We start from the raw sequence: 20,425 nt of genomic DNA, 5'->3' as shown, positions 1-20,425 counted from the left end.
CTGCTGCCATTTAACATTTAACAGAAGGTGTTGGAAATAAGACGCGCAGTTGACCAGAGTAGTTGGAGTAATTCTGTCAGCTGCATGGTTTCAACTAGCAATCTATTGCGTGCAAAAAAATAAAAAAGAAACCCCCCCCCCCCCTCCCCTCCATAACGGTATGCAATCTGGTGGCTCTTCCCGCTACCTATTTTATATGCCGTATAAACTATTGCAAGGGCCACACCCCCCCCCCCTTTTTTTTAATATCACGGGGTGGATTTTCGCGATGTGGCCCCTGCGCTAGTTCACTCTACCTGCGCGGATCAACTAAGTTTTTTATTTATTTTTCAAGATGGCGAAAAACGTGCGATTTACTACCGTAATTGGCGCACGCATAATTTTCCAGTCTGTTTTACAATATGCCGCTTTTTCGCACAAAAAAAAAGTGCGCTATATCAGGTTATGTCATACTGAAAAACAAACCTTGCTCGTTTTGCGCTGCGCGCGCCTCCTCTCTCTACGCCACCGCGCGCATATGACAGGCTTGAACACATCGGCGCGCGGGCAGCTGGCAGTGAGGATATGAAGGAGAACAAAGTTTTTATTGAGAAGACCCTGCTCTGAGCTGCGCGAGGCACCTGTACTAACGCTATACCCATGCCTGACACATTTTTCGCGCGCTAACATTGAAGTTCAGGCACGCGAAGCGCGCAAACAATGTTCCAGAGCAAAGTTGCGAACGACCTTTAACTTGAATGATACCGCGTAAATGCCTAAGTACTTTCCCGCCGCTACCATGTGACGTTGCGATGAACGCACACACCGTATTTTGAAGCGCTAACCCACACCAATAATTTCAGCATAGAAGTTGGAAAGCGTGCGGGTAACACGCAAACTGCGCACCCCAGAGCGCAGCTTCACCGCAATGCGCACCGCGCCGTAGTGCACCGTTACAGCGCTCGTTGCAAACTCTACACCGTTTTATTCCAGCCGGCGTACAGTTAAAAGCGAAGTTTCGCTGCCAAGAACGGGACACGGCGATATCCTATCTCTACCGCGAGCGCGCTCCGATCGTTTTCCAAGGTCAGTAGCCGCCGTGGTGCGGAAGTGAGAGCGTGCAGGCGGATCAGATAACAGGGGGCTCCCATACAGGGAACTATATATCTACAAGCAATCAACTCAGTATATTGGAAATGGAAGAGAGGGGTTATGCGGGTTATTGGAAGATTGGAGGGGTTATTGGATTATTGTGTTATTGGAAGACTGGAAGAGAGGGGTTATGTGCCGTGCACGCACGGGTAAACAAAGTTTGATGGCCACTAACACGTTCGTATTCATTATGTTAGTCATGTTTATTGTGTTGTTTATCATGTTAGTTTATTTTTAGCCTGAGACTTGTTTTGCGCCGGTTTTATCCATTATAAACTGATCTTGCAAAAAAGTTCTGACGGTGCTTTGTTGCAAGACACTGCGGCCATGCGGTGAAGCCATCTTCGGCCAATCTTTTTTGCACAATAAAAGAACTAAAGGAACGTTATTTCATCGAAATAATGGTGCCGTGTGAAGCCATCTTAGAGTAATCTTTTTTTTACACAATTAGAGGAATAAAGGCACGTTATTTCATCGAAATAATAGGGCCGTTTCATTCAGAAAGAAAAAGCTCTACAAATTGAACGAAAAATATTTTTCAGTAAATTTGGTACATTTGTTTTGTTTTTCACGGTACGGAAAGGGTCAAGAAATATTTCAAAACACGTCTTGACAGCGGCCGGCGCGTGTTGAAAGTCGGTGCGCGGTCTTTAAAAATAGTTTCGAAATGTTTTTTTTTTAGTACGTTGTTGTTTCGTTTCTGAAACATCACGTTCCAAACTTCGGGGGTACGGCCCTTGCACGAGTTTATACGGCATGCAGACTGGCATCAGGAATGGGCAATAGCTTTGACATCCACCCACATAAAACTGTTCCTTGTACTTCTGCACCAATGCAAATGATTTGACCAAAATCAAAACTCAAACAAACCTAATTACCGACTGTGGCAGTGATGCAGCCTATTCAGTTATGTTTAAAAACTGAAGTTAGTGTCTTTATTACATGCTCACCAAGAGTTTAAAAATACATTTATTTTATATTTTTATGTCCTTAATTTGTTGTTGTTTTAAAAAAAACGGTTAAATTTAAGCTCCTCCCATCACATTTCCTGTTCCCAACTTGTGACGTCAGAAATTGTTGTTAGGAAAAATGTGAGGTAGTGATATCTGCGTTCATAGTTTTGGCACTTTCTGAGTTAATAACCAATTGCTTAAAAATTAGAGCGCGACATAGACAACGACACACGGAAGAACGACGGAACAAGCGCTCTGGTGCACCAACTTGCCGAACAGCCAGTTTTAATAAGTAACTGCTGCTGCTAAAAATGACGTATTTGTGTTCCCAGCGTAGCAATAGCTACCGATAAATAAAAATAGTGCAGGAAACAGACTTGCGATGACTTTTTGCCCTGAAAGACTCCCCTTTTATCAATATTCCATTGCCAAGCAAAACGCATGTTGCTCACCGTGGATGCTGCCCTTGAAGTCAATGTCCGCTGGAACTGCCGAGCTGTTCTTGATTAGCTCCTCCAGGTCAACAGCTGGCAAGGGCTGGGTGTCGCAGGCTCCATAGACGTAGTAGTGGTAGTCGCCCTTTTCCATGAGAGAAGGGGCCACATCCTTCATGGCTGCACACATTGGAACACCATCAGTGGGGCATCCTCAAGGAGAGGCGGTTCATCCTAGACACTGCTGGGGAACACACTCCAAGCTTTTCCAGATGGCAGCCAAATCGAGCTGCGTGCATGTCTCATCAAAGTTCAAATTTTGGTTCTACGCACCGAAGCTACACCTAGGTTAGCCGTGGCGGAGGACTGAAGTTAAAGAATAGGCCACCTGGTGGTCTTTAACGTGTCCCAAAAAGAAAAACCAGCTGTTTTGGCTAGGAATGAACATGCAATGGCATGCTCAGTAGTTAGTATATTGGGCCACTGTGGCAGGTACGTCTTAGCAAAGACATCTCGTGTGTGGTTTCAAGAGAACTGGATTAGCTAACGCCACACGCAGTCAGTGATATACAAGCAGCCCCCCCCCCCCCCCACCCCCACCCCAAGAAAAATTGAACAACTGCTGTGACAGTTCACTCGAACAATTTAGTTAAAAACTTTATTTACACACCAGATGAGTAAGTAAAGAAGAGTATAACTTGCCTTGCCCAGTACACAACTGATAATTTTTGCCCGGTGGAAATTATTTGGGTCAACGTGACAAGAGCCTTTAGGAGAACATAAAGAGCCCTGTTAGGGACAACATGCCAGCTTTGGACACTAGCGAATATAGTGCCACAAGTTTGAAGCCAATATACTTGCTACCTCGAGGCCAATCCTATGTATCTTGGGTTTAACAAGGCAGGAAAAGCTCTAACTTTTAATGGAAGATGGAGTAACTAAGCCGTATGTCAAATAGTAGATAAAGAGATAAGGGAAATTCTTTCATAAAACCTCAACAGTTCAACGCGATGGTAATGATGTAAATTTGAGAATGACAAGCCGTTTGTGTACCTAGCTGTAGGACCCCAAACAACGCAGCAGGCCTTTGGGTCAGTGTCATAGGCACTGTGAACGTCCCTGTCTGCCTATGCCACTGCTTCATGCAATATCGGCAGCCACAGTGTACAGGACTCTGCCAGTATGCCACAACAAGAGCTGAACCAAATGTAATAGAGACAACTTCTCTGGCAAGACGGAGCTACGAAAACTGGAAGTTTGGAAATGAGGTTGCCATGATGACATAAAGCCTGGCACTGCCCCTAATTGAAACAGCAATAGCAACCGATTGATTGTAGGGTTTGAAGCACCGACGCTACACAGCTAATGAGGTGCGCTGTAGTCGAGGGCTCCGGATTAATTTTGGCCACCTGGGGATCTTTAACGCGCGCCAAAATCTCAAACACACAGGCCTTTTCACTTTACACCTCTATCAGAGAAGCGGCCGCCGCGGCTGGGAATCAAACCCGTGTCCTTGTGCTCAGCAGCACAGAAACAGCAATAGCAAAAACTGTTTGCTACATGCTGCATCCTGATACTATTCTAGACCAAGTATCTGGCACTGAATTCTGGCCCCTAATGCCTTGTGTCGGCATTACACCCTTAAAGCTTAGCGTAATGTTCGCAATGCACTCTGGGAGCAAGTAGCCATGCAAGAGTAAACAAGCACTTCCCTAGCACTCACGCCAGAATGCCTAAATAGTCATGAGTGATTGTTGAGGCTGCAAAATCCTACAAATCAGCTTGTGGCCATTTTTCCAGAAGTATGTAACAGCTACGCCATGGTCACTGTGGATACGTTACATTTGCCCATCGTGAAATGCAATGCCCATTTTGAAATACCGTGCCCGTGTATGTGCATGTATAAATTTGTTTTTCTAGGGGAAAAGTACTACACAAGGCACTAGAGTTGAACCTCGATTTAGCAATGTCATTGGGATGCTCAAGTTAAATAAGGAACTTTGCAAAATCTAGGAATAATTGAGCCTACTATGAGCAACTGTGGGGGAATTGGAATCTGTTCATCAATTTGGAAAATCCACAAAAACGGGTTTTGAAAAATCAGGATACAACTACTGTACAACCAATGCAAGTCAGAAACAGAATGAAGCAAAATACTGGCAAAAAAAAAAAACTCTTTCCACTCTATTTGCTTGCCACAGATGCGGCTGCATAAGAAATGTGACACCCCCATTCTTGATTGATTGATTGTGGGGTTTAACGCGCCGACGCAACGCAGGCGATAAGGCGCGCCATAGTGGAGGGCTCCGTATTAATTTTGACCACCTGGGGATCTTTATCGTGCGCCGAAATCTCGTACACACGGGCGTTTTTGCTTTTCGCCTCCATCAGAAAAGCGGCCGCCGCGGCCGGGAATCGAACCCGCGACCGACACCCCCGTTCTTCCTAAAGATGTATACTGCCACGTGGAAATAAGGTCGCCATGCCTTTTGGCTTATTGTGCCTTTTAGCTTATTAATTTCAAGATCTGTGGCATTGCCACAGCCATTGCTAGCTTTTGCAACACTGCTCGCGCACACGGTACCCTCAAAATGTCACACTGACCTTAGTGTGCCCATTACCGAGTCCCTGAAAAATACAACCCCGAAAGGTTTCAACCACATCACAGCTTGACAGAGTCATAGAGACGGCATTGTAGCAAACAGATGCCAGGAACAGGTCATACGAGGTGCCTTTCCGAGGCATCCAAAGGCCTCACCATTGGCCTGCTCCTTGCCAAAGACGATGGCCTTGGCGTTGATGCAGGTGAGCGAGTGGAGCAGCGGGTCGGACTTGAGGTTGGTGTTGACCAGGGCGGCCACAATGCCCACTTTGGACAGGCCCAGCCAGAGCATCACAAACTCAGGCCGCGAGTCCATAAACACAGCCACCTCATCACCGGGCCGCAGTCCCTGCTGCAGGAAGCAGTTGGCCACCCGGTTCGTGAAGTCGTCCACCTGCACAAAGGGGGAGGAGGACAGGCTCAGCTGTTGCCGCACCACACTTGTAGGGGAAATCGTACCTGTGCCTCCCTGTGGTGGCACCGTTTCTTTCTCTTTCAATGCCCAAATCCCACTTGGGCCAAAGATAACAAAACAAATGCCTAAATGAGTAGCTAAAACTGCATGCAGGACAATAAATTACGACAATGCAAAGATAAAGCAGGGTACTGGAGTCGTTCAAGCAGGCAATACGTGAAAGCACAGCACGCACGCAATGCTGAGTATGTAAAGATGTTATCTCATTCATTAACAGTCGAAAAGACATCTTTGAAAGTTACCTAGCATTGTGAAATATACTTCCACAAAGTTTTTGTGGAAGTATATTTACAACCACCCAAGTGAAGTAATATGGAAGCAAAGGAAAGCTAAACAGCTTTCTTAAAACTTGGCAGTAAAAAAAAAAGATAAATTCCTTATCCACAACCTGCAATCCCTTCCAGTCCAGGGCAGTTACCGATGCAGCTCACCAAAAGACTAGCCATCAGTAACATGAGAGAAAATTTATTGGTACATTGACCAGACACAGAGGCTGGACGAGCACTTTAGCGGACATCTCTGAATACAGTAAAGCTACTATAAAGTTTTTAAGGAAGTCAGAGCTTTCTTTTTGTAGCCATTAGGCCAGTGCCGGCCTTAGGGGAGGGCGACCAGGGCGGCGCACAGGGCACCGGAGAAAAGTGGGCTCCGACCTGCACTGAATGCACCCCCCCCCCCCCCCCTATCTCCCTCCCTCTACTGTCCACCTGGCTCTGTATTTTATCCATCAAAAGAAGAGACTACGGTGGTGCACTTTGAAGTGAGGGAGAAAACGCCCGTGTCCAAATAATCCCAAATTATCAATCTTATGCAGAGAAACATAGACCCACAATTTCACACCAAAATGAAGGCACGAAGGTGGAATTAGCCTTCCGAGAAACCGCCTGAGGAGGCTTCGGGAGATCGTATTCACAAAACTAACTTGAGGGTTACTTTTGCTTTCCGACACTTACGCTGGAACAAAATGCTGAACCAAGAACAGAACATATGCTGAAAGGGCACCTTGTTGCAAAGTTATCAGCCTGAAAAGTAAGCTATATTTAAGGCAGAAAATTGAATTGATGTTATTTTTGAGTAAAGAATGATTTTTTTGCTACTATTGTTACTTTGTACATGAGTCTAACATTATTTTAAAGCCCTGGTTGGTTTTATTTTAAGAGAGGCAAAGAGAAGTAAATCTTCATATATCAAGCAGAGGCTGATGTTATGGGCTTCGCCCTGTGGAAGGCATCCCTGGGATTCTTTGGCTTCCATTGAAATCTCCTCCCTACCATATTGCAAACAAACAGAAGAAAAATTTTATTACGGCCACCCGTGAGTATACAGTTGCCTCTTCTTATGCACATTTCTAAGCAGGGCTGTTTGTTAAAGAAAAGAAAGACAGATGCGCTTAAATTGCTGACATGTGTTCAACGTTTTAAAGAGCAACAGAAGAAATTGAAGAATTCTCCTTAAAGTACAAGAGAATGCCTCATTTTCATGTTAGGCTAACTAACCTTATCTATCCTGACAAACCTCACATGGTCTGCAACATTACTTGAGGAGGTTTTCTTCATATTGACACCAATCCTTTGTCCCCGACTCTTGCCCGTGTGTGTGAGGAAAAGTGGTGCACCAACCTCAGACCACAGCCGAGACACATTTATACAGCACTGAATAAATTCATGATTACAAAAATAATATATGTGCATTTTCTACGTAAAAGCCAAGAGATGCCTCCACTCCACTGTCTTAAAGTTTAATGCTGAAACTTTGTCCTTCTGTCAATATGTTACCTGACGTGTCTACCTGGAGCCGGCGCACCAGCTGCTGTAGTTCTTTAGTACTAGGACCCCCCCTTCTGCATTTCACTGCTGTTTCCTTGTCTGTTTGATTCTCTGCGCAGCACGGTTAACCAATGAGGCGGCGCGCGTACATGGTACTGTAGAAAAATCCATAATTTTATTGGCATATTCTATGAAAGAAAAATGAACGGATGCTTATCGGTCCCTTCAGTACGGAGATCTTATTGCTCCCGAAATTTGACAGTAGCTACAGCACCACTTGTTTCGAGAGAGAGAGAGAGAGACAGGGAGAATCTCTTAACTGAAAAAGGAAACGCACAGAGGTTTACCAAGATGCGTACGTCGACATGCTACTCTGCAGGAAGGGTAATGGGGGAAAGATAAATAAGTAAAAAGAAGAGTAGTAAGGGAAAGGAGAAAATAAAAAAGATAGCGTCGTATAGAAGGGCAGTGGATATATTGGGGACTGTCCGCACTAATGCGGGCCATAATATGTCTCACCGACGCCAATATCTCCACTACTTGTTTCGTTTTAATGCCCATCATATTTGTGCCTCCAACTCTGGTTGGGTGCTTGCAAAGGCTTAAAATCAGACAGTAAACAGAAAGTTTAAAATCAGACAGCCAAAATCAGTCAATCAGACAATATTGGGCTTCACTAGTGCATGCTAGCTTCTTGATGAATGGCTGCACTTGCCTGGCACTTTGGTTAATACAAGGAACCTCTTTTTTTTTTTTTTTTTTACTGGCAAGCCTCTTTTTGTCTGTGCATTTTAAGCAGCATTATCTGCTTGAAATGTATATTGTCTGTGACCTTATCAGACCCTAGTTGCAGTCATGCATGAGAACCTAATTCTGGCTGGCGCGTTGATTCGCTGTCCTCATTGCAGGCTTCAGCAAACGAAATACATAGCTCGCGTGAATGAACTGTCAAACACAATTTTGTCTTACGATTGGTTATCCTCCCAAAAAACGAGAAGAATCAATTGCAAAATGGTAATTATAAAAAAATCTACCATCCCTTCATACAGAAAGTTGAGCGAAGCGCGAAAACTACGATTTTTCGCACGCTAATTACACGCATCTACGAATGATCTAAATGTACACTGATACGTGATTTACGAGATACATACTATTGTACTCCTTCTTCATAATCGATGAATGTATTGGCTTATCCAGAACCTTCCCTTTTTCGCAATTCTCAACTGAACTTTTTAAGACAACAGAAGCCCAGTTTCACGCATGCAGAGTCGTCGTAGCGCGTATTTGTCATGTGATTTGTTTCGGGATACTTTTGATAGCGCAAGAGTTAGAGCCATCTTCTGTAATGATACTCCCTCAATAGATGGCCATGCTGCACTGCAGAACAAGCAATGTGGGGAAGCTAGCTTACAAAGACCAAGCGTACATCGATACCCTGAAAGTTGGCTTCACCTCTGAACCCACATGAATTGCTTGGAAGACATTTTTCAGGAGCAATCTCCGTTTTGTATCAGAATATGAAGGCCCTAGGATCTTTTTTTATATTTTTATGAGAGCTTTTCGGTCGGCCAACAAGTCTATAGGGAAATGCATTAGTTTTTTGACAGGACGCCATCGTTCCCACCCAGAAAGTTTTCGGTTTAAAATAAATTCAGTGTCCTTTCTCCCTGGGAAGAAGGATGGCCTGCGAAGCTGTGATGCCGAGCCTCAACATGAGCGACAATATGGTTTTACCGGGGCACAGTCCAAGGAGTGCACATAACAAAACACGTTTGTTTGCAATTTGCGGTTTAGCATACTTCCTAGTTGATTACCAGAATGAAACTTATACGGACTAGAGTTTTATTCCGGCGGAAAAACATGGGCTGTCCGTTTCCCTCCTATAGAAGCCATTGTATGGGCAGCAGATGGGATAGTTTTATCCCTTTTTTATATAGTTACAGACAGTTTCAGCTTGACAGGCGGGGGGGGAAGGGGGGGGGGAGAGAGAGAGAGGGCGCCTTGGAAGCAGTTCATTCGCACAGGGTGCCGAATGAAGTAAGGCTGGCCCTGCATTAGGCTGCATTATTTAGGTGGTTGCTTTTCTTCTGTCACCTAAAAGAATTCCCTGGAATACATTTAGTGCTGTAGGGCAAGCATGCTGCACGCGATTCATTGTGCTCAGAATATTATTCTTCTTGGCTTCAGAGGCTTGTACCTTTTGCAAGTTTCTCCACTTCGAAGTGCAGTTTGTCCTGTCACTTGACCAGTCTGTTTGCTGCTCTTATGCACTCTAGTGCCATGTAGGCATCCAGGAAGGAGAAAGCGCTGTTTTCCGCACATGGGGACAATTTTGAAATACGTTTCTGAACTCTGTTACTGTTCACCAAGGAATGAATGAAACAACAAGCAGCCGCGAGTGTTTTGTTGGCAGCTTACACGTGTGCGGATCAAGCTGCAAGTGAAAAAGCAGGCTGTTCTTTTAATAAAGCCCGTCCAGAATAAATTACGAGCAACCCCAAAAGGGGGCAAGGCAAAAGGACGGCACGCAATGCCGCGGCCACTCACCTGCTTGAACGTCCACCGATTGTGTTCCATGATGAAGCACACCTTGTCCAAGTTGCGGCTGGCCACGCTCTGGAAAACCATGGGCACCGTGCGATTTGCTTTGAGGCATGATTTGAAGTATAGGCTCGTCTTGGTGATCCGGATCAGGCCCCTGCAGGACAAAGGGTGGCAAACTTAGCAGCGCCACGCAATGGCTCATCATTCAAGGAGGTAATTAAAACGTGGATCATCCCCACTGAGCATGCGCCACACAAGATGCGCTGCAAGACAATCCATGAGAACCATTTCTGCTTCCAGCCCTTTATCATGTGGCATCTTTGCACGAATCCCGCTTCCATCGGATACAGACGTGCTGCCATTTCATGTGCAAGCCAAGTGTACTCTGAAAGCATTAGCGAATTTTATTTTAGCAACAAAACCACACTTGGTGTGTGACCTGTGGCTATGTGGAGAGCTACTCGTGTGAGCAAAATATAAAATTCCTTGCATTCCACACAGTCTGGACGTGCCAGACATTCCCTTCAGGCACAGTCTCCCTCGTCAGAAAACTACGTACTGCTTCAGTACCTCCCTACATCCCATCCCCCCCCCCCCCCCCCCCCCTTCCACAGACCCTGTCGCCAGTGCACTACAGGGATGCAAGACAAACTAGCCAGAAGTAATCTGGGCAGCAGCAGAAGTATGTAGAACAATATCTGTATATAGTTCAGGCGCTGGTGTTAGACTAGTCCTGGGCTGCTTGTGGCACAAAAAGAAGCAGAACGACGCAAGAGCTGTACGTGGACTTATCAGAGACGCTCAACGTTACGAGCAGGAATAAACGTTTATTGGAGCAAAGTTGTTTGCTTGATCACCAGGTGGTCACAATAAGAAATAATAAAAATTCACAGTTAATTTCTCCTTCGAAGGCACTGGCCAGCGGCCGTGGAACTGGTTAGAACGCCGGAGCCAAGCATACATTCGTGACGCCATAAAATTCACACGAAGGCTCTTCGTAACTCTGAACGTACTGACTGCAGCGTATCGCACACCACGTGACTACAGCGTTGCCCACTCTTCACACAGGGTAGCGGAACACGCAGCAGAGGAAAGGCACGCGCGATTTGGCTTTGACGCTTCCTCGACCAGGCGCGACGGCGAGACGCGCAACTAGCGCAACCGCGCGAACTCCCATCAAAGCCGGTGAAAAAACAGCGCGTCAGACAGTCAGACGTGTGGGGAACCACCAGAGGGTGAGGTGCGTCGGCTTTCTTCCTCCTGGCTAAAGAAAAACCAGTTTACCGCGCGAGAAAAGCGCTTGCACTCTTTGTTTTACAGCTCCCGCTCTCCCACCGAGCTGCTGAGGCGAAGGAGAACGCTGTGCGTAGACCGGCTGCCGGATCACGCGAAGGCGGGAGAGAGAGAGAGAGAGAGAGAGAGAGAGAGAGAGAGAGAGAGAGAGAGAGAGAGAGAGAGAGAGGCGCGCAGGAATCTCGACCCAAGTCAACGGCGATCCAGGGAGAAAAACTACGCGGGGTGTAGAAACACTTCGCTGAACACAGCAAAGTAAGCTATGTCTGCAAGGTGCCTGAGCGGCTTCCGAGTTAATAAACTAAAGCATTTCACCATACACCACGAAGTCAGCTACTTCTGTAAGGTGCGCGATCGGATTCGCGCGGGAATAAACCAGCGTGTCACCATGGCCCCTTCGGCTGTTCGAATAGTGATGCTGCCGCCGTATATGGGCGCTTCAGCTCATAGTAACACGCATTTTCTTGTCAGGTGCGCATGTGAGCTAAATGCGCGCTCCTGTATTGACGGCGAACTAGGGCTACACGAATCTTGCCACAGGCTGCATAGATCTTTCTTTTTCTTTTTTTTTTTTTTTTTTTTGTAACGTGCGTCAACGTTACAAGTCGCCGCCTCAAACTTCGCAATTCAAGCACTTTCGCCCAATTCAACTTGTAATTAAAATTTTGCGGTAGGCGTCGGGGAACCGACTTTCGAGGTCATTTATACTCGCCGTGACATTGGTTGGTGAAGGGATAGCGAGCACAGACAGAGAAGGGTTTGCGCTTGGCAGGCATTTACTTCAATGACGTCGCAGCGACCATGAAATATTAAAATCTCACTCAGGTGTACCCCCAAGGTGTCCAACCCACGCAGGTTTGAGGCACGGGAGCTCTCTTTGTGGGGAAAAGGAACACGCAGGTGGTCGCGCACAGAGCTCGACCACAGGGCTGCAACTACTCGTCTGGTAGAAACACGCTAAAAAAAAAAAATTGGCCGCGTGTCTGCTCACTTCGTTGCAAGTTTCGTAGAAAGACGATACTCGTGTGCCGCCCCTGCCAAGTAAATATCTCCCTTCTCTTTTCGGCTCAACTTTCATGCTCTTCCTCTACGGAATCGCTCCTCCCGCGATAAGCACGCCAGAGGTTTACTCGAGTCAACAGTTCAAATTTAGCGCGTTTCACTGCTCCACGCTATCTGCTGGAACATTTAAGATAGGCCACAGATGCCCTGCACCCCTTCCTTCCATGACTGCCCCGTTCACCGATGCCTCAGACGCCGTCTGAGCATTCCGGAAGGCGGCTTCGGAAGGTTGACCCGAGCCAACGCGGAGACGAGCGCCGAATGACCTCGGCTCCCCGAGCAAGCAAGGCGACTGGATGAGACCCGCGTCACTGGGCATTGATTGATTTTAGGGTTTAACGCGCCAACGCAACGGAGGCGATGAGGCGCTCCGTAGTGGAGGGCTCCGGATTAATTTTGACCACCTGGGGATCTTTATCGTGCGCCGAAATCTCGAACACACGGGCGTTTTTGCTTTTCGCCTCCATCAGAAAAGCGGCCGCCGCGGCCGGGAAACGAACCCGCGACCTCGTGCTCAGCAGCGCAACGCCTTAGCCACTGAGCCACCGCTCGCGCGTCACTGGCAGCTCCCCACACAACCACGACGACGCACGCCACGGGATCCGCAATGAAGTCGACGGTATATATTAAAGGGCCATAAAGAAAAAATGCAAGTTTGGTTCATTTGAAATATTGCCGCTTAGAACAACACTGACACCGCTTTTAACGCAAACTTCACTCACATAAGCTACATAATTAGGAAGAAAAAAAAAAGAGAATGGCCATGCGACCCACTAGCTCATTTCCCGCACTAGAACGGGCAGCTGTGCGATTGGTGAGGCCGGCAAAAGCATACGCAAGTTAGGCAGGGCTTATAAGCTTGCAGAACGAGCTATTCTCGCTTAAAGGGGTCCTGAAATACCTTCCGCCGATGCATGGATGTACATGCAACCAAATAAAGCAATGTATTAGCAATCTCCTCCCGCAAGAATTTTGTTAAAGCGATGAGTATTAGCTGAGAAAACGTAAATCAAATACCGCGTATTATCGTCGCGCCGCGTTTCCTCCTCCTTTCAACTTGCTCTCCGCTGTTGACGGCGGCGAGCCTTCCCTCCCATGGTGCTGCGCTCCGCAGCGGTGACGTACTTCCGCTATTGCGCTGCTCAGACTGTCGTCTGCTACGGGCACGCTTTGTTGACACCATGAATCTCGCACTCCGCTCAAGGCTGGAAAAGCGAACGAAAAAATTCCCGCGCCTTCCCGCGAGGGGAACACGAGTAAATGCAGAGCATTGGGGGTCGTTAACGCCGTGTAAAGTTGCGTTAGGGTGGGTAGTTGGGTCGTAGTTGCGTTGGTGTTGGTTTGGGGTAGAGAGAGGAGAGTAAAGTCGCGTTAGGGTGGAGCGAGCGTCAACCAAGGAAGGAAGGAGCAACGCAGTGACTGAAGCACGAGCTACCGCTAGCCGCTTTATATTTGCAGCGCGCGCAGTAGAGGGTGAGCAGTACGGGGGGGAGAGCGCGCATGCGCAAGCAGCGCGCGCCCTTCCACGCCCCACCGCGCTGCTATCACGCACCTGTTACGCCGAGACCGCGACGGAGCGAACGGCCGGGCTGACTACGACGCATGCGCGCGCCAGCTGCGGTTGAGAGAGAGGAGGGAAGGAGGAGAGGCGCACCTGCTGCGGACGCGGAGCTGTTGACGCCGTCCGACGCAGGAACAGGCGAGGCTAAGAAATGCTCTGCATTTAAAAATCTGGCCGCATGTATGCGGCGGCCTGGCCTTGCCCTTTCGCGGTGTATGTACGTTGCTGGCGGCACATGACTTTTTATCGGCGGCGAACTTGCAGCCGCACGGGGAGGGTCGTGCGCTCGTTCCCTTGATGCACCGCGCACTGTTTATCCAAAAAGCGCCGTATCAGATGTGGCCCCGCTGGTGCCGGGTCTTATTTTGCGGCGGTGGTAATTCCTGCCGGCGGCATGTGAAAAAAGTCATATTAAACCGATACAGAACCCGTGCACAAAACGCTTCAATCATGTGACCAGTTCAGCTTGGGGCGACGCGTGGTGGAGAGCGGCAACGTTGGCAAAACAAGCTCCGCCGCGACTCTGAGCTTTCTAGCGCTGGAGCGAGCGCCATTTCTTTGACAATCTCAAACATCGGTTGCCTTGGCAACAACGCACAAACCGCTCCAGAAGTCAGTTACGGTTGCGTGATCACGGTTCAGCTTGGGGTTCCACTTCGCAACATGTGGGCACTGCAGGCGTACTACTCACTCCCATTGAATAGTGCGAGATGCGTTTGGCATTACAGGAGGCGATGGTGTGTGTGTTGTGGACGCCTTTGTTTCGCGATGAAATGCGACGTTGTGCTTCTGCGGGTGGATAGTGCTTCCCATAGTCTGGATTATCTTTCTCGAGCGACGTACGACTCAACCTCGCATGGGGTATGTGCAGTGTGCGTGGCTAAAAGCCATCGGCTTGTGCGCCAGAGTTAAGTGACTTGCTGTTCGTCCCCGCAAAGCGCGCGCGAGGTGAGTACCGAATTTACGACAGGCAGGAGGCAACCCATCCTCTGTCAATCGTGGTTCAGCCGTTCAACGCATGTTGTGACGTTGTGTTCGTTAGAAACGCATCTCTGGATTGTTTTGAAGTTGAATAAAATGTATGCGTGAAACCCGGGCATTCGGCTCAGGGCGTTCTCTGCGATTGCACGAAAGAAAAGTCACGGGGCTTCAACGCTTTCTTTGATTATGATTATGATGGTTGAACGTAAAGCTTTCTTCCTGCGAAATCGAATGGGAAATGGTCAAAGTCAAAGACGCTGCGATCAAAAGACCAAACTGCGTGCTGGTCAAATTCGACGCTCAACTAGTCAAAGTTTAAATCCACAAGGCAACCAAGGAAACACATACGATAGAGCTTTGCGATAAACCCTCATCGTCGTTAGACGAAGGTGCGCATGATTTTTCAAGCGTAGGTGGCAGCTTGTAAACTGACCGCAGCATTCAGTTGTGAAGCTGAGTACAGGGGCGGTATTCTCGAGTTTTGTCCCTTTTGCGTCCCTTTCAAAAGTGTCCCTTTTGGCGAGCCCTGATTGCCTAAAAGCAAACTACCGGAAGTGACGTAACGCAAGCGCGGCAAACCTACTGTCAACGCCCATTGCTTAACCGGAAGTACGTCACGATGAAAGGGACTCAAAAGGGACAGTTACGAGAATACCGCCCCAGGTTTCGGGCACCCTCCTGTATTGCGTCCTTCAGCCACGCAGGAATTGGTTTTTGAAAAACCATTTACCAACTAGCCAGCAACCATTGCAATTATTGTAAAGCAATGCTTCTCCACGACAAGCAATAACGTTCTACTATCATGCGGTATTTATTCTATCAACGATTCCCTATGACTGTAGTAAGAGCATTTCTGTGAAATTAAACACGTTTCAGCCGTAGGTAATGAAGTTACGGAAGCGTCGTCCATCACAATTTCTGTTTTGAGGTAAATCTTAGAAGACACCACCCAACTTTGTCTTTCGCTTGTGCACGACGTCGACGCCGTCTCGTCATCTGCCCAAGGCCAGCGCCGCAGCATTCCTAGATTGGTTGCACACACCGGCATTGTGGGAGCATTTAGCTGCAGTGTACTCCTCGATACGCGAAACTACATGCAGGCATCAAAAAACTGCATTAAGCAGCGAACTTTCACTTCCAGCTTGACTTCCAGCTTGGCGCATTGAGCGTCGTCTGCTATTTGTAAATACTGAGTATGGGCGTAAATCACACACATGGAATGCCTCATAAACGTCATATCCACGCTCAAGATTTACCGATCTGAAAAATGCACGTGGGGTTATGTACGCTTTGCAAGCCACACCGCAGAAAAACGACAGAAAGCCATGCACAGTTACGCTACGCTGACCGCCACCGGCATTCCACTGACGAGCGGTTCGCCACGGGCGGCGCTGTTCGCTGAAGCGACGGTGGTGCCACACAACGGCCGCCCGGTCCCTATGCGAACGTACGTATTTTCAGGCGCGAAGCGGGCGACTGCAGTCACTGCACGCGGGGCTAACACGGTGCGTGCAGTGAAGCACTACAAGAAAACCTCGGAAAGCAAAGGGGAGGATATGGTAGGTCAGTGAAACAGATAAAGAATTTGGAAAGACAGAAAGAAAGAAAGTGGAGAGAAAATGCCCGCCGGGTGGGATCCGAACCAACGACCTTCAGAATACCGGTCTGGTGTGATTACCCCTACGCTACCGGCGGGGCTATTTTCTCCTCCACTTTATGGGGTATTTATGTTAAGGTATTAGAGAGTTTTAGCATAGTGGGTACCGTCCGCTACGCTAAGGTTAGCGGGTAGCGGGACCCGACTGGGAAGGTGCAAATTCGTTCCGGTGGGGTGGATTAGCTACGCGGGCCGGCCTTCGTAGTGCCCACGCATTCGCTCTGCTGAGGGGTAATTTCCTCGCCCTATCCGCGCGTGCCTGCGCAGTCGGGTGCCGCTAACACGCCGCCGTAGCGTGAGCCTCCGCAAGCCGCTATGCTAAAACTTTCTATTTTTGTTTCCTGCGCTTGGGGGTGGAGGCCAGCGCCACTCCGGACCAGCGTTGAACCCTCTAAAGCTCCCTATGGCACCAAGACTGCCAGAACAGAGGCCCTCGCTATGCATGTGGCGAATCACAATAGGAAATGAGGGGCTCGTTGAAATAAGACAGAAATAAGGGTTGGCAGTCAAGAAAACATCGGAAAGCAAAGGGGAGAATGTGGTAGGTCATTGAAACAGATAAAGAATTTGGAAAGACAGAAAGTGGAGAAAAAATTCCCGCCGGGTGGGATGTGTGTGTGCGTGCGTGTGTGTGTGTGTGTGTGCAACGCTGAATGATCGGCGGCTATCTTAAAGGAGTACTGACACGAAATTTTTATGTGACGTTTTTTTCGCTGCTATGCGTGCCTACCAGCCCACTAATCATAGAATGACAGATTAGACGGTCGAGCGCAGCGTAAACATTCATTTACGGCGTCGTTTATTCGTGCCAGTTTCGGTTTCGACTGAAAAACGCCGAGCGGCCGCCATGACAGCATGTATAACATGACGTCACCATTCTTGCCGTATCGCTGCCTCTCTGGAAGCGCGCGCGAGCGAGCGCTCGCGCGCGCCCAGACCGGCCGAGGTTTTCGCCGTCCCCACAGGCCCGGGCAGCATGACGTCAGTCCCAAAACCATGACGTGTACACACGCCCGAGCAGCGCGCGCCAACCACAGCCAGCGCGTCGGCTTCGTCACGGGAGCCCCGACGTCGGCAGTTTGGGGCACGTAGCAGATGATGTCACGTCGGCCCGCTCTGGGCTTTCTCGTGCGGGCGAAGATTAAAATGGATTTTAAATATGTTTCGCTGAACGGTTGCTGTTGAAACTTGCTGGGAGATATCTCCTGATAAAAAGGAAGCGTTTTACATAGTTATCTCAGCTTTGAAATTTCGTGTCAGTACTCCTTTAACAACGGCAGACACGCCGAAACGCGGGAAAATCGGTCCACTATGTTCACGAATCTGACTACAGAACTTTCAACTCGTGTGAATTGTCTTCATTTTGGCGCGAAAATATCATCGTTGCGAAATGCTAACGTGTCACGCACGCAACGCGATTGATTCGCAATTTGTCACATTTTTTTCGTAATTGCTAAATTAAAATAACGGTAACAGTCGATTACGCTAAGTGCGCCTATATCACGCTGCCAGTAACTTCCAACACAACTTCAGATTAATGAAACCACCATCGCTCATGTTTGCGCGTTCGTATTTCATTTTACTTCCGGCAGTATTCGTTGCCTGCCTGTCGATCGGACTCGCTCACGTCTGTCGGACCTGTCCAAACAAGCTCACACTTGCGGAAAAATGCGCCCGCTTTCCGATCGCTTTCGTCATAACACTGGGTCCAAGTTTACCAGCTAGCCAAGTTGCGCGTGCGGACGTGTACGTGCGTCATCTGCAACACCTTTTTTTAATTAGCCAATTGCACACTTATTAGCGCGAGTTTCACTTTAAAGACAACACCCGAGCACGCGGGTGGCAAGGCTAGTTCTTCCTGGATGCTAAATTCTCCACCAAGGAGCTACTTATGCAGGCGACCGTGACAGGAAAGCTTTCGCGATTGCGCGCACCAAAAAAAAAAAAAAAAAAAAAAAAAAAAAAAAAAAAACCAGGGAGACTACGGCAGCACGTCGAGCTCGTCTTTGAAGTCTCTCGCAGCGCAGCCAAGCGAAACACCTGCGAAATTCTCTGCAGCCGCGCACGATCCATCACGTTGTGCGCGCGTGCGGGAGAGAGCGCCGCGCCGGCGCATGGAGGTTGAGTGGTAATGCAGGGTAGAGCCGCTTGCCCAGCTCGCTACACAGTTGGCAGATATTAGATTCAGATTTATATATATTTCATCCGAATGTAATTGAACCTGAGTAACGAAAATAAATGCAGCATGCATCGACAGCAAGTATGCTGCCGGAACTTTGCTGCGATGCTCCGAAAATGTTGCCCACAATGAATGAAATTGCGGACCACTCGATTCGATATCGCGAAAATTCAACGCAGCTCCGCCATGCATCCCGCAACATTGCGACGAGCACGACGTAGGCACCGCACGGCGACGTTTCGACGATGACGTTAACGTTGTTCAGTTGCAGTGATATTCCGTTATTCGGATAGGCTCGGAAGCACCTTATTCGAGCAGTCTAATTTCAGCGCCCGCTTTTCCTGCATGCGGCATCAGCTTGTCTGCGCAATACTTCGGGAGTTGTGCGAACGACGTCTTATTTCGTCCTTATTCCTGCTCTCACTTCCGCAGAAACCTCTTCGGTCATGCATCGCCTCGTCTGTCGTTGTTTAATGTCTTTATTCACTTATATTGTCTCCGGAGAAGGAAAAAAGACCTCGTCCGGGATTCTCTTTCGACGACCTGTCGCTACCGATTTTACACGCTGGCATACCAACGACGCTTCCCTCGCTGCGCGCGCACATGCGGAGACTTCCAGGTTGAGTCGCTCCGCGTAACCATGGCAACGGCGCTTATTTCACGTTGCAGCGCGCTCTCCCCTCTTTACCATAGCGACGGCACTGATCACGCGGTCGCCCAGCGCTACAGCGGCAACAGTCATGGCCAGGCAGGAATGCAACCCTTATAACTGACGAAATGCCACGAACATCCTTATTTCTGGCGCATTTGCCTCGTGAAATTGAATTCGATAGTCCCTAAACCATTACACACGCCGTATAAGATGCACGCAAGTGCCCTCATCACAGTCGAATTTTCGCCGGCCGAAAAGTAATCAGCAACACGTTTTTATGAGTGATGACGATGATGTATAGTGGCTTCCTTTTTGAAGTAGGGTGATGTTGCACAGTGACTTTAGCAGTCACGCCGCTGCACATTCACCTCGCCTTTGTAGTTGAAGAAAAAAAGGTTTTCACATTCTACTGTACTCTTAGGCTATCTGACCGATTTTGTTCAGATTCCTCCCTGATTTCTTTTCTTTTTTTCCGCCGCCAACATTCTAACCTTCTTTTACTAACCTCCACAGTGTTAGTATTTACTTTTCTATTAAGCTTAAAGCTCACAGTTTCCTGAAGCTGGACGCCTGCCTCCCTCACGACTGGTCGAACACCTTGAATTTGCACTCCACTGCAATATGTCGCATAGTTTCTAATTCAGTACCGGGTACTGCTAAGGCCCCCGTCAGCCACTGCGCGCCCAAAAACGTCATTGCATCTTTGGACGCACACATGACGTATCTTTCGCGCAACAGGTTGCAACCAACCCGAACCACGGCCGCCGGTGGTCGCTACGCGACGCTACTCCTTGGGCGGTTAGCGGATAACACGCCTAGTGAACACGCAAGCCGCTACACAAACAAACCCCGCTTCATTCCTCGGCTTGACAGTTGTTCGCTGTAAAACATAAAACGGAGTGTGGGGGAGGGTAGTGGAAGGGAGAGAGACGAAGCCGACAAAAGAAAGTGCCGGGACGTGCACACGCCTTGCCGCGCTCCGCTGGCCAGGTGCCAGGCTCGGCACCCGGACGTCGGCGCGGTGAGTGACAGGCTTCGCGACCTACTGCCGCTCCCGCCACGCCCCGGTGACAAGAGACTGCGCGGTTCGTCCCACCGCGGAGCCGCTGGACCACCGAGTCGTCCCACAGATCCG

General features: G+C 48.6%; 1 protein-coding gene across 1 annotated transcript in view; it reads right to left on the bottom strand.

The window, feature by feature from the left end:
• The window catches only part of LOC144143679 (long-chain fatty acid transport protein 4-like), a 121,443-nt gene that overhangs the window by 19,786 nt on the left and 81,232 nt on the right, over nucleotides 1-20,425 (bottom strand). The window contains exons 2-4 of the mRNA XM_077675467.1: nucleotides 9,909-10,059; nucleotides 5,277-5,514; nucleotides 2,537-2,698 (exon numbers count right to left, since the gene is read on the bottom strand). Coding sequence (XP_077531593.1) covers nucleotides 2,537-2,698; nucleotides 5,277-5,514; nucleotides 9,909-10,059 — 551 coding nt within the window. The remainder of the gene's footprint in view (nucleotides 1-2,536; nucleotides 2,699-5,276; nucleotides 5,515-9,908; nucleotides 10,060-20,425) is intronic.

This window comes from Haemaphysalis longicornis, unplaced genomic scaffold, assembly GCF_048455015.1.
Source record: "Haemaphysalis longicornis isolate Haplotype H1 unplaced genomic scaffold, Haemaphysalis longicornis Haplotype H1 scaffold_1, whole genome shotgun sequence".
Classification (NCBI taxonomy): Eukaryota; Metazoa; Arthropoda; class Arachnida; order Ixodida; family Ixodidae; genus Haemaphysalis; species Haemaphysalis longicornis.
The sequence above is the reverse complement of the archived record's forward strand: the minus strand, read 5'-3'. Positions and strand labels throughout refer to the sequence as shown.